The 14,679-nt window shown below is 52.4% G+C and overlaps 1 protein-coding gene across 2 annotated transcripts in view; it reads left to right on the forward strand.

Annotated features, from left to right (window-relative positions):
• Positions 1 to 14,679, forward strand: part of LOC103166668 (protein mono-ADP-ribosyltransferase PARP14) — a 60,024-nt gene that overhangs the window by 36,766 nt on the left and 8,579 nt on the right. For both annotated transcript variants that reach the window (XM_029063304.1, XM_039913567.1), the window contains exons 13-15: positions 5,515 to 5,682; positions 10,136 to 10,351; positions 13,492 to 13,976. In XM_029063304.1, coding sequence (XP_028919137.1) covers positions 5,515 to 5,682; positions 10,136 to 10,351; positions 13,492 to 13,976 — 869 coding nt within the window. The remainder of the gene's footprint in view (positions 1 to 5,514; positions 5,683 to 10,135; positions 10,352 to 13,491; positions 13,977 to 14,679) is intronic.

Here is a 14,679-nt window from a genome sequence, read left to right on the forward strand (position 1 = left end):
AAGAGTGACTGTTTGGTAGATTTGAGGAGGGAGGGAGTTCCAGGCCAGGGGTAGGATGTGGGCCAGGGGTCGGTGGCGAGACAGGTGAGATGGAGGCCCGGTGAGAAGGTTTGCACCAGGCGAGCAGATTAGCAGTTTAGATGGGGAAGAAAGGGCAGATTTTAGCAGTGTCGTGAAGCTTGAACTGATAGGATTTGGGGAACGGATGGAATATTCATTCATTCATTCATTCAATAGTATTTATTGAGCGCTTACTATGTGCAGAGCACTGTACTAAGCGCTTGGAATGGACAAATCGGCAACAGATAGAGACAGTCCCTGCCCTCTGACGGGCTTACAGTCTCATCGGGAGAGACAGACAGACAAGAACAATAGCAATAAATAGAATCGAGGGAAGAACATCTCATTAAAACAACAGCAAATAAGTAGAATCGAGGCGATGTACATCTCATTAACAAAATAAATAGGGTGATGAAGATATATACAGTTGAGCGGACGAGTACGGTGCTGAGGGGGGGGGAAGGGAGAGGGGGAGGAGCAGAGGGAAAGGGGGAGAAGAGGGTTTAGCCGCGGAAAGGCGAAGAGGTGAGGGGGGGTAGAGGGAGCAGAGGGAAAGGGGAGCTCAGTCTGGAATATACGGGTTGAATGGGAGATGAGTGGAAGATAATGTCAAGGTTACCGGCTTGTGAGGCAGGAAGGACGGTGGTGCTGTCTACAGTGATGGGAAAGTCGTGGGGAGGACAGGGTGTCGGCGGGAAGGTGAGGCGCTCTATGTCTGTTGTGTTAAGTTTGAGGTGTCAGCAGGACATTCAGATAGAGCTGAGGAGGGAGATTTGGGAATTTTCCGCATCGAGATGGGAGTGGAAGCCATGGAGCAAATGAATTCTCCAAGGGAGTGGGTGTAGACGGAGACTAGAAGGGGACCCAGAACTGAGCCTTGAGGGACCCCCCACAGTGAGGGGACGGGAGGCAGAGGAGGAGCCCGCCAAGGAGATGGAGAACGAGGGGCCGGAGAGCTAAGAGGAGAACCGGGACAGGACAGTGTCCGGGAAGCCGAGGTTGGACAAGGTTTCCAGGAGAAGGGGGTGGCCCACAGTGTCCAAGGCAGCCGAGAGGTCGCAGAGGATTAGGATGAAGTAGAGGCCATCGGAGTGGAGAAGAAGGAGATCTTCGGTGACTTTCGAGAGGGCGATTTATGTGGAGTGAAGGGGACGGAAGCCAGATTGGATTGGTCAAGGAGAGAGTTGGAGGAGAGGAAGTGGAGACAGAGCGTTTAGACAACTCAGTCAAGGAGTTTGGAGAGGAATGGTCAGAGGGAGATGGGGCGAAGAAGGGGTTTTGAGGAAAGGAGAGACATGAGAGTGTTTGAAAACAGTGGAGAAGAAACCAGTAGAGAGTGAACAGTTGAAGATGGCGGTAAGGGAGGGGACAAACGCTTTAATAAACTGCGAAGGAGTGGAGTCAGAAGCACAGGCGGAGCAGGCAGATTTTGAGAGGAGGTAGGAGATCGCCTCTTGAGATCCTGCTGGGAAGGATGGGAGAGTCAAAAAAGGGTGGGAGGAGGGACAGGATGGAGAGTAAGCCCACTGGGAGCAGGGAATGTGTCTGTTGATTGCTGTATAGTAATAATAATAATAACGATGGTATTTAAGTGCTTACTATGTGCTAGGCACTGGGTGGATATAAGCAAATGGAGTTGGGCCCAGCCCCTGTCCCATGTAGGACTCACAGTCTCAATCCCCATTTTACAGATGAGCACAGAGAAGTGAAGTGACTTGTCCAAGGTCACACAGGAGACAAGGGGCAGAGCCGGGATTAGAATCCATGACCTTCTGAATCCCAGGCCCGAGCTCCATCCGCTACACCAAGCTGCTTCCCAAGTACTCTCCCAAATATTGGAGAGAGTATTGGAAGAGTATTGTCCTATCCCAAGTGCATAATAATAACAATTATTATTATCGGATTTGTTAAGCACCTACTATGTGCCAAGCACTGTTCTAAGCGCTGGGGTACATACAGAGTAATCAGGTTGTCCCATGTCAGGCTCACACTTTTAATCCTCCTTTTACAGATGAGGTAACTGAGGCATAGAGAAGTTAAGTGAGTTGCCCAAGGTCACACAGCAGAAAGGTGGCGGAGCCGGGATTAGAACCCACATCCTCTGACTCCCAAGTCTGTGCTCTTTCCACTGAGCCACAACAGTGCTCTGTCCACAGTAAGGGCTCAATAAATACTATTGAATGAATGAATGAACGAAAGAGAGGAGCCGTGGAGATTTTAGAGAGATCATGCCTGGTGGTTTCCATTTTTTTCAATGAAATAGACGGCTAAGTCATCAGGGGCAAGGAAATCAGGGACTTTGAGGAGGGAGTTAAACATTTGGAACAACTGGCGAGGGCAATCAGCAAGGCAGTCAGTAAGAAGGGAGAGATAACGTTGCTGGGCGGAGGAGCCCGGGCCTGGGGGTCAGAAAGACCTGGGTTCCAATCCCGACTCGGCCACTTGTCCGCTGTAGGACCCCGAGCAAGTGACTTCACTTCTCTGGACCTCAGTTCCCTCACCTGTAAATGGGGGATTAAAACTGTGAGCCCCGAGGGGGACAGGGACTATGTCCGATCCGATCTGCCCCTATCCACCCCAAGCGCTTAGGACAAGTGCCTGGCCTAGAGTAAGCGCTTAACAAATACCACAATTCTCTTTCTCCGTGTCTTTCTAAGGCTCCCAGTGAACTCCTTAGAGCTGAATTCAGAGGGCGTTCTAATCCCCTAATCCTCCAAGCGCTCGATAAACCCCACTGACTGATCGATAATCCCTCTTGACCTCTCGGCCATCTTTATCTCTGGGACCACCTCCTTTCCTGTGAAGCACTCGGGTGGGCCTCGATTTTATCCTGGTTTGCCTCCCTCCCTCGTCTATCACACCGCCAACCTCTCCCCCAAATCCTGCCTCTGTCTCGGAATTGCCTCCCTCCTCGTATCCGACAGACGATGACTCTACCTGCCTTCGAAGCCTTCCTGAAGGCCCGTCTCCTCCAGGAGGCCTTCCCCGACTGCACCCTCCTCTCCTCTTCTCCCGCTCCCTTCCGCGTCGCCCCGACTCGCTCCCTTTCTTCATCCCCCCTCCCAGCCCCATCCCGCTTACGTCTATCTCCCTCATTTATTTATTTCTTTTCATGTCTGTCTCTCCTCTAGACTGTCAGCTCGTTGTGGGCAGGGAATGTATCTGTTCGTTGCTATATTGTCCTCTCCCAAGCGTTTAGTACAGTGCTCTGCACCCAAGAAGTGCTCAATAAATACGACCGACTGACTGGCTGGCGGACTCCCTCTCCGATTGTTCCCGTCTCGGTCTCTGGGCCTCCCGCCCCTCGCCTGGGGCGTCTCCCCCGGTCCCCCCAGGCTCTGCTCCAAATCCTCTCCTCGCTCTGCACTCCCTCTCTTGAGTCTTGAGGCGGACTCTCAATCTGCCTTGCGTCCAAGCATTTGGGCGTTGGATATTCCTTCGCCCCACCCTCATCTCCCCGGCACTCAAATTATATATCAATAATTGTGGTATTTGTTAAGCGCTTACTATGGAAGCAGCGTGGCTCAGTGGAAAGAGCCTGGGCTTCGGAGTCAGAGGTCATGAGTTCGACTTCCGGCTCTGCCACTTGTCAGCTGTGTGACCGTGGGCGAGTCACTTCACTTCTCTGTGCCTCAGTGACCTCATCTGTAAAATGGGGATTGACTGTGAGCCTCACTTGGGACGACCTGATGACCCTGTTTCTACCCCCAGCGCTTAGAACAGTGCTCTGCACATAGTAAGCACTTAACAAATGCCAACATTATTATAATTATTATTATTATTATTATTAAGTGCTTAACAAATACCAACATTATTATTATTATTACTACGTGCCAGCCACTGTACTAAGCGCTGAGGGCTGATCCAAGCCAATCGGGTCAGACAGAGAAGCAGCGTGGCGCAGTGGAAAGAGCACGGGCTTTGGAGTCAGGGCTCATGAGTTCGAATCCCAGCTCTGCCACTCGTCAGCTGTGTGACTGTGGGCAAGTCACTTAACTTCTCTGTGCCTCAGTTCCCTCATCTGTAAAATGGGGATTAAGACTTGTGAGCCCCACGTGGGACGACCTGATTCCCCTGTGTCTACCCCAGCGCTTAGAACAGTGCTCTGCACATAGTAAGCGCTTAACAAATACCAACATTATTATTATTATTAGACAGAGTTCCTGTCCCCCGAGGGGCTCGCAGTCTCCATCCCCATTGTACAGGTGAGGGAACTGAGGCCCAGAGCAGTGAAGTGACTTACCCAAGGTCACACGGCAGACGGGTGGCGGAGCGGGGAGAGTGCTCTCTAGAATGTCTCTACTAACTCTGATGGACTCTCCCAAGCGCTCCATACAGTGCTCCACTCGCGGTAGACTGTCAGCGCCTTGAGGGCCGGGGTTGAGGCTCCTGATGCTAATGTCCTCTCCTGAGCGCTCAGTACAGTGCTCTGCATCCAGTAATCGGGAAGCTCCTGGAGGGCAAGGGTTGTGTTGGCTAACTCTAAAATCCTCTCCCAAGAGCTCAGCGCAGTGGCCTACACCCAGTAGACCGGTAGCTCTGTGAGGGCGGGGGTTCCGTCTCTTAAGCAGCGTGGCTCAGTGGGAAGAGCCCGGGCTTGAAGTCATGGGTTCGAATCCTGGCCCTGCCACCTGTCAGCTGTGTGACTGTGGGCAAGTCACTTCACTTCTCTTTGCCTCAGTTCCCTCATCTGTAAAATGGGGATGAAGACTGTGAGCCTCCCGTGGGACAACCTGATGACCCTGTAATAATAATAATGATGGCATTTGTTAAGCGCTTACTATGTGCCAAGCGCTGTTCTAAGCGCTGGGGGAAATACAAGGTAATCAGGTTGTCCCACGTGGGGCTCACATTCTTAATCCCCATTTTACAGATGAGGTAACTGAGGCACAGAGAAGTGAAGGGACTGGCCCAAAGTCACACAGCTGACAAGTGCCGGAGCCGGGATTAGAACTCACGACCTCTGACTCCCAAGCCTGTGCTCTTTCTACTGAGCCACGCTGCGTCTACCCCAGCGCTTAGAACAGTGCTCTGCACATAGTAAGCGCTTAACAAATACCAACATTATTATTATTAGCGTGGCTCAGTGGAAAGAGCCTGGGCTTCGGAGTCCGAGGTCATGAGTTCGACTCCCAGCTCTGCCACTTGTCAGCTGGGTGACTGTGGGCGAGTCACTTCACTTCTCTGTGCCTCAGTTCCCTCCTCTGTAAAATGGGGATGAAGAGTGTGTGAGCCCCACGTGGGACAACCTGATTCCCCTGTATCTCCCCCAGCGCTCAGAACAGTGCTCGGCACCTAGTAAGCGCTTAACGAATACCAGCAAATACCAACATTATTATTATTAAGTCTAATGTCCTCCCCCAGGCGCTCAGTACAGCCCCCTGCAAGGACCTACACGGCGCGGAGGGCCGGTAAGAAACTCAGCCGTCTCGTCTTTGTCTTTTGGTCCCCCAGGGGCCCAATCCCCCAGGAGAATCGTGGTCACCTCAGGAGGAGCCCTGCCTTGCAAAAACATCATCCACCTCATCACCCAGGGGAACGTGAAGGCCATGGTCACCTGCGTGCTCCAAGAATGCGAGAAGTGCAATTTCAGCTCGGTGACCTTCCCGGCCATCGGCACAGGTCGGCGGGGGCGCGGAGATGGGCTCGGCCGGGCTAACGGAAGCCTCCCCGGCCTGGCCCGGGTCACCCGTTCGGGGGCCGGGTGGGAGACGGGTCCAGCGGCGGATCTGGAGCGGGCGGGAGGGAGGGTCGGGGGAGAATCGGGGTGGGCCGGGGGCAGCTCGGGGCCGGGCGGGGCGGGTTGGAGCCCGGGCCTGGGTAGCAGAAGGTCGTAGGGGCTCATCCCCCCTCCGCCCCTCGTCTGCCGTGCGTGACCTTGGACAAGTCACTTCACTTCTCTGGGCCTCAGTTCCCTCATCTGGAAAATGAGGATGGAGACTGGGAGCCCCAGGTGGGGGACGGTCTTTACTCGATCTGCTTCTAATGATGTTGGTACTTGTTAAGCGCTTACTATGTGCGGAGCACTGTTCTAAGCGCTGGGGTAGATACAGGGACCCCAGCGCTTAGTACAGTGCCCGGCACATAGTAAGCGCTTAACAAATACTATAATTCTCCTTATTATTATCATGATTTTTAAGTCATCACGTAGTAAGCACTTAACAAATACCATGGTTATTTTTATTATTACTATTATTAAGTCACTCTGCTTCTCTGGTCTCAGCTACCTCATCTGGAAATTGGGGGTTGAGACTGTGAGCCCTGCCTGGGACAGGGACTGTGTCCAACTTGATTTGCTTCTATCCACCCTAGCGCTTACTACAGTTCCTGGTACACAGTAAGCGCTTATGACATATGATCATCATCATTATTATAATTATAATAATAATAATGTTGGTATTTGTTAAGCGCTTACTATATGTCGAGCACTGTTCTAAGCGCTGGGGTAGATACAGGGTCATCAGGTGGTCCCAAGTGAGGCTCACGGTTAATCCCCATTTTACAGATGAGGTAACTGAGGCACCGAGAAGTTAAGTGACTCGCCCACAGTCACACAGCTGACAAGTGGCAGAGCCGGCATTCGAACTCATGACCTCTGACTCCCAAGCCCATGCTCTTCCCACTATTATTATTTTCATTAAGTTAAATGAGCACACAATAAGCACCTAACTTATTGTGTCCAACTTGAATTGCTTCCATCCACCCTAGCGCTTACTTCAGTTCCTGGTACACAGTCGATTAGACCGTAAGCCCGTCAAACGGCAGGGACCGTCTCTATCTGTTGCCGACTTGTTCATTCCAAGCGCTTAGTACAGTGCCCTGCACATAGTAAGTGCTCAATAAATACTATTGAATGAATGAATGAAGTAAGAGCTTATCACATACGATCATCATCATTATTATTATTTTCATTAAGTTAAACGAGAGCACAATAAGCACCTAACTTATCGTGTCCAACTTGAATTGCTTCTATCCACCCTAGCGCTTACTACAGGAGGAGCAGCGTGGCTCAGTGGAAAGAGCACGGGGTTTGGAGTCAGGGCTCATGAGTTCGAATCCCAGCTCTGCCACTTGTCGGCTGTGTGACCGTGGGCGAGTCACTTCACTTCTCTGTGCCTCAGTTCCCTCATCTGTAAAATGGGGATTAAGACTGTGAGCCCCACGTGGGACGACCTGATTCCCCTATGTCTACCCCAGCGCTTAGAACGGTGCTCGGCACATAGTAAGCGCTTAACAAATACCAACATTATAATTATTATTATTACAGTTCCTGGTACACAGTAAGCGCTTATCACCTACGATCATCATCATTATTATTATTTTCATTAAGTTAAATGAGCGTACAATAAGCACCTAACAAATACCACCGTTATTTTTATTATTACTATTAAGTCACTTCACTTCTCGGGGCCTCAGTTCCCTCATCTGTCAAATGGGGATGGAGACGGTGAACCCCACCTGGGACCGGGATTGGGTCCGACTCGATTCGCTTGTATCCACCCCATCGCTTAGTACGGTTCCTGGAACATAGTAAGCACTTAACAAAAGCTGTCATCGTTATCATTATTATTATTATTATTATTAGGTCAGAGGTGTTTCAGGGCAGGTTGGGGTAGGTTGGGGGGAGGGTGAGGGGCATACTTAGAACAGTGCCTGGCACATAATAAGCTCTTAACAAAAACCATAATTATTACTATCAGCGAAGCAACCTGGCTTAGCGGCAAGAGCCCGGGCTTGGGAGTCAGAGGACGTGGGTTCTAATCCCAGTTCTGCCACTTGTCTGCTGTGTGACCTTGGGCAAGTCACTTCACTTCTCTGGGCCTCAGTGACCTCATCTGTCAAATGGGGATGAAGGCCGGGAGCCCCACGTCATTAGACTCTAAGCCCATCAGTGGGCAGGGATTGTCTCTATCTGTTGCCGAATTGTCCATTCCAAGCACTTAGTACAGTCCTCTGCACATAGTAAGCGCTCAATAAATACTATTGAATGAATGAATGAATACCCCAGCGCTTAAAACAGTGCTTGGCACATAGCAAGCGCTTAACAAATAGAGTTATTATTATTATTATTACTCCCAGGGTGTGTTCAGCAAATGCCACCATGCTCAATTCTACTCTGACTAGATTCATTCATTCATTCAACCGTATTTATTGAGTGCTTACTATGTGCGGAGCACTGTAATAATAATAATGTTGGTATTTGTTAAGCGCTTACTATGTGCAGAGCACTGTTCCAAGCGCTGGGGGAGATACGGGGTAATCAAATTGTCCCACGTGAGGCTCACAGTTAATCCCCATTTTACAGATGAGGTCACTGAGGCCCAGAGAAGTGAAGTGACTCACCCACGGTCACCCGGCTGACAAGTGGAAGAGCCGGGAGTCGAACCCATGACCTCTGACTCCGAAGCCCAGGCTCTTTCCCCTGAGCCACGCTGCTTCCCACTGTACTAAGCGTGTAGAATACAATACAACAATAAACAGACACGTTCCCTACCCACGACGTGCTTACAGTCTAGAGGGGGAGATTGATATAAATAAATGACAGAAATGGACGTAAGCGGCGTGGGGCTGGGAGGGGGGGATGAAGACGGGGTGACGCAGAAGGGAGCGGGAGAAGAGGAAAGGAGGGCTCAGTCAGGGAAGGCTTCTTGGAGGACAGGGGTCTTCAATAAGGCTTTGAAGTGGGGGAGAGTCATTGTCGGGGGGATTTGAGGAGGGAGGGAGGTCCGGGCCAGAGGCGGGACGTGGGCCGGGGGTCGGCGGTGAGATAGATGAGATGGAGGCCCAGGGAGGAGGTTGTAATTAGAGGAGAGTAGCGTGCGGGCTGGGATGTAGTAATAATGTATTTGTTAAGCGCTTACTATGTGCAGAGCACTGTTCTAAGCGCTGGGATAGATACAGGGTCATCAGTTGGTCCACGTGAGGCTCACAGTCCTTTCACATATTTTACAGATGAGGTAACTGAGAGAAGTGAAGTGACTTGCCCACAGTCACACGGCTGCCAAGTGGCAGAGCCGGGATTCAAACCCATGACCGCTGTCTCCCAAGCCCGTGTGGGGTGAGGGAGGAGGGGGAGAGGTGAGGGACGCTTAGATAGGCACAGCCCTGGTGCCTCCGCCCGGCCCCACCCCATCGCGGCTCAGAGCATTGCCCTGTCCCCCCAGCTCGCCGAGCACGGGCCCAAACCGTATCCTCTGGCGGCTGGGCTGGGGCAAAACTCCTGGCCAAGTGTGGAGAGCCCGGACCTGGGAGTCAGAAGGTCATGGGTTCTGATCCCGGTTCCGCCACTTGTCTGCCGTGTGACCCTGGACAAGTCACTTCCCTGGGCCTCAGGGACCTCGTCTGGAAAATGGGGATGAAGACTGGGAGCCCCAGGTGGGACAGGAACCGTGTCCAACCCGCTTTGCCGGTATCCACCCCGGCGCTTAGAACAGCGCCTGGCACATAGTAAGTTCTAAACAAAGGCCACAGTAATATTGTTTTGGTATTTCTTAAGCGCTTACTATGTACCGAGCACTGTTCTACGCGCTGGGGTAGATACAAGATAATCAGGTTGTCCCACGTGGGGCTCACCGTCCTAATCCCCATTTTCCAGATGAGTTCCCTGAGGCCCAGAGAAGTGAAGCGGCTTGCCCAAGATCACACAGCAGATGAGTGGCGGAGCCGGGATTAGAACCCACGTCCTCAGACTCCCAAGCCCGAGCTCTTTCCACTAATAATAATAGTGTTGGTATTTGTTAAGCGCTTACTATGTGCTGAGCACTGTTCTAAGCGCTGGGGGAGATACAGGGTCATCAGGTTGTCCCTTGTCAGGCTCACAGTCTTCATCCCGTTTTACAGATGAGGGAACTGAGGCACAGAGAAGTGACGTGACTCGCCCACAGTCACACAGCTGCCAAGTGGCAGAGCCGGGATCAGAACCCATGACTTCTGACTCCCAAGCCCGGGCTCTTTCCACTGAGCCGTGCTGCTTCTCTCTTATTATTATTATCATTATTATTAAAACTCCTCCCAAACAGTGCCTGGCACAAGGTAAGCGCCCAACAAATACCGCAATTATTATCTCGTTCTGCAGGGGCGGCTCAACTGAACCCGGAAGAAGCAGCCGACAGCATGATCGGCGCCATCTTCAAATTCGTCGAGACCCAGAGGCTCCAGGCGTTGAGGAGCGTGAAGATCGTCATCTTCCAGCAGCATCTGCAGGCCATTTTCTGCGCTTCCTTGCAAAAACAAGTCGGGTTGCTCAAGCCCTCCAAGCCAGAGGACTCAAAGTTGAAGATCAGTTTTCCGTGTAAGTACACGCGAGGCCCAGCCCAGAGCGTCCCCCCTCCCGAAGGGTCACCTGTCCCGTGGCCGACCCTTCCCTCTCCTTGCATCACGTTTCATTCATTCCTTCATTCGATCCTATTTATTGAGCCCTTACTGAGCGCAGAACACCGTGCTAAGCGCTCGGGAGAGGACGGCACGTCAATGAACGGTGACATCCCCCGCCCCCGATGAGCTCCCCGTCCAGTGGGGGGGGGGGGGAGGCAGACGTGAATAGAAATAAATAAAATGGCAGCGATGGACATAAGCGGTGGGGGGCGGGGAGGGGGGATGAATAAAAGGAGCAAGTCGGGGCGACGCAGAAGGGAGTGGGAGATGAGGAAAAGCGGGGCTCAGTCTGGGAAGGCCCCAGCTTGGAAGGCGGGGAGAGTAATTTTGCTCCCTCTTTTCACCCCTCCCTCAGCCTCACAACGCTTATTCGCACGGATCTGTCGTTTATTTATTTATACTAATGTCTGTCTCCCCCCGCCAGACCGTAAGCTCCATTTTTTTTAAATAGTATTTGTTAAGCGCTTATTAGGTGCCTGGCACCGAAGTAAGCGCCGAGGTAGACGCGAGCTAATCGGGTTGGACGTAGTCACTGTTAAGCGCTTAGTACGGCTCTTTGCACACGGTAAGCGCTCAGTAACTATGATTGACGGTTCATAGTCTTAATCCCCGTTATACAGGTGAGATCACCGAGGCCCAGAGATGTCAAGTGACCGCCCAAGGTTACAGAGCAGAGGAGTGGCAGAGTGGGGCGATATGTTCTCGAGGGCAGGGAACTTGTCCACTCTGTTCTATTCTCCTCTCCCAAGTGCTCAGTCCAGTGCTCTTTCCCTCTGCTCCTCCCCCTCTCCCTTCCCCTCCCCTCAGCACTGTGCTCATCTGCTCATTTGTATATATCTTTATTACCCTATTTATTTTGTTAATGAGGTGCCCATCCCCTTGATTCTATTTATCGCTATTGTTTTTGTCCGTCTGTCTCCCCCGACTGATAGTAATAACGTTGGTATTTGTTAAGCGCTTACTATGTGCAGGGCACCGTTCTAAGCGCTGGGAGAGATACAGGGTCATCAGGTCGCCCCACGTGAGGCTCACAATTAATCCCCATTTTACAGATGGGGTAACTGAGGCCCAGAGAAGTGAAGTGACTCGCCCACAGTCACACAGCTGACGAGTGGCAGAGCCGGGAGTCGAACCCATGACTTCTGACTCCCAAGCCCGGGCTCTTCCCACTGAGCCACGCTGCTTCTGACTAGACCGTGAGCCCGTCAGTGGGCAGGGATGGTGTCTATCTGTTGCCGAATTGTCCATTCCAAGCGCTTAGTACAGCGCTCTGCACATAGGAAGTGCTCAATAAATACTATTGAATGAATGAATGAATGCTCTGCAAAAAATAAACACTCAGTAAATAATAATGTTGGTATTTGTTAAGCGCTTACTATGTGCCGAGCACTGTTCTAAGCTCTGGGGTAGACATAGGGGAATCAGGTTGTCCCACGTGGGGCTCACAGTCTCGATCCCCATTTTACAGATGAGGGAACTGAGGCCCAGAGAAGTGAAGTGACTCGCCCACAGTCACACAGCCGACAAGTGGCAGAGCTGGGATTCGAACTCATGAGCCCTGACTCCAAAGCCCGTGCTCTTTCCACTGAGCCACGCTGCTTCTCCACTGATCGACTGATATCCAGACATTCTCCCATTTCCCCTATGCCTAATTTCTTTTAAGAGAAGCAGCAGGGCCTAGCTCATTCATTCATTCACCCGTTCAATAGCATTTATTGAGCGCTTACTATGTGCAGAGCACCGTACTAAGCGCTTGCAATGGACAATTCGGCAACGGATAGAGACCATCCCTGCCCGATGACGGGCTCAGGGTCTAAGCTGGGGAGACGGACAGCAAAGCGAAACAGAACAGAACAAAAACAAGGCCACATCAGTGGCAAGAGCCCAGGCCTGGGAGTCAGAGGACGTGGGTTCTAATCCCGGCTCCGTCACTTGTCTGCCGTGTGACCTTGGACGAGTCATTTCACTTCTCGGGGCCTCAGTGACCTCATCTGTCAAATGGGGGTTTAGTCTGCGAGCCCCACGTGAGACAACCTGATGACCTTGTGTGTAAGAGAAGCAGCGTGGTTCAGTGGAAAGAGTCTGGGCTTTGGAGTCAGAGGTCATGGGTTCGAATGCCGGCTCGGCCACTTGTCAGCTGTGTGACTTTGGGCAAGTCACTTCACTTCTCTGTGCCTCAGTTACCTCATCTGTAAAATGGGGATTAAGACCGGGAGCCCCACGTGGGACAACCTGATTCCCCTGTGTCTAACCCAGCGCTTAGAACGGTGCTCGGCACATAGTAGGCGCTTACCAAATACCAACATTATTATTACCCCAGTGCTTAGAACAGTGCCTGGCACATAGTAAGCGCTTAACAAATACCATAATTATGAATTATTATCATTATCATCATTAATGTCGGTCTCCCCCTCTAGTCTGTATGCTTCTTTCAGGCAGCGAACACGTCTACCCACTCTCTTATATTCATTCAATCGTATTTATTAAGCGCTTACTGTGTGAAGCGCACTGTACCAAACGCTTGAAATTATGGTATTTGTTAAGCATTTACTCTGTGTCAGGCAGTGTACTAAGCGCTGGGGTGGATACAAGCAAATGGGATCGGACAAGTCCGCGTAGGGCTCACAGTCTTATTCCCCGTTTTACAGATGAGGTAACTGAGGCCCAGAGAAGTCAAGTGCCTTGCCTAAAGTCGCACAGCAGACAGGTGGAGGAGCCGGAATCAGAACCCATGACCTTCTGACTCCCAGGCCCGGGTTCTAGCCACTAAGCCTTGCTGCTTCCCCAAGTGGGACGGGGACTGTGTCCGACTCAATTATCTTGTATCTACCCCGGCGTTTAGTACGGCGCCTGGCACCTAGTAAGCGCTTAACAAATACCACCGTTATCGGCACCTTCCGCTCACTGCGGGCAGAGGACGTGTTACTGGGGTACCGGACTCTCCCAAGCGCTTAGTGCTCCGCAGACAGCACGAGCTCAATAAATAAAAGGGAATGAGTCCTTACTCGGAGCGAGCGCGCAATAAAGACGACCGACTGAACGATCGATCGATTGCAGCTCGGCTCCAGTCCAAACAAACCCAGAAGGCTGCTTCGAAAAAGAAAACCTTCCTCCAGAAGGAGTCGGAGGGGTCGGTCTTCCAGCTCTGCGGCCCGACGGAAAAGAAGGTCGACGCCGCGGCCTCCTGGCTCCGAGACCGGATCCTCAAGGAGTCGAGCGAGAACACCATCTCCGACGACTTGCTGGAGGAATTCGACCCCGGGGAGGAAGCCGCCTTGAAGGAGCTCCAGGAATTCCACCGGGTCCAGCTGAAGGAGGACAGCCCCACCTCCCTCCGGGTCTCCGGCCTGACCCGGGACGTCCTGGTGGTTTGCAACAAGATCCAGGAGCTGCTCAGGCAACTCCGGACGGCCAAGGAGGAGGAGGCCAAAGCCGAGCTCTGCTCCAGGTTGGTGAGGTGGCAACGAAGCGAGGGGGGCCAACCCGTCCCCTTTGACAAGCTGACCAACCTGGCTTTGGAGACCGCGCACAAGGAGGGCAAGGTAAGGGCGATACCCACGGTCGTCGTTCGGCGACCCCTCGGGAAACTCTCCCGGTCTCGACCTCGGCAGGGAGGGTCGAGCGGAGGCCGACCCGGGGCTAGCGGGCGGCAGGCCGTCTGCTGCAGGTCAGAACTCCCCCCGGGGCTCGGGAGAGGGTCCGGGGGCTCGAGCCGACGGCGGGGAAGGAGGCCACGGGCAACCGCTTCCGGATTTTTCCCGAGGAATCCCTCCGGATCCATCACCAATTCAATAGTATTTATTGAGCGCTCACTATGTGCGGAGCACTGTACTGAGCGCTTGGAATGGACAATCCGGTAACAGATCGAGACCGTCCCTGCCCGGTGACGGGCTCACGGTCCAATCGCGGGAGGCGGACGGACAAAAACGAGACAACGTAATCACGATAGATAGAATGAAGGGGATGGACACCTCATTAACAAAATAAATAGGGGGATAAAAACATGTACAAATATATACGCTGGGGAAGCAGCGTGGCTCAGTGGAAAGAGCCCGGGCTTGGGAGTCAGAGGTCAGGGGTTCGACTCCCGGCTCTGCCGCTCGGCAGCTGTGTGACTGTGGGCGAGTCACTTCACTTCTCTGGGCCCCAGTGACCTCATCTGGAAAATGGGGATCAACCGTGAGCCCCACGTGGGACCACCTGATTACCCTGTATCTACCCCATCTACTCAGAACAGTGCTCGAC

This window comes from Ornithorhynchus anatinus, chromosome 1, assembly GCF_004115215.2.
Source record: "Ornithorhynchus anatinus isolate Pmale09 chromosome 1, mOrnAna1.pri.v4, whole genome shotgun sequence".
NCBI classification, from domain to species: Eukaryota; Metazoa; Chordata; class Mammalia; order Monotremata; family Ornithorhynchidae; genus Ornithorhynchus; species Ornithorhynchus anatinus.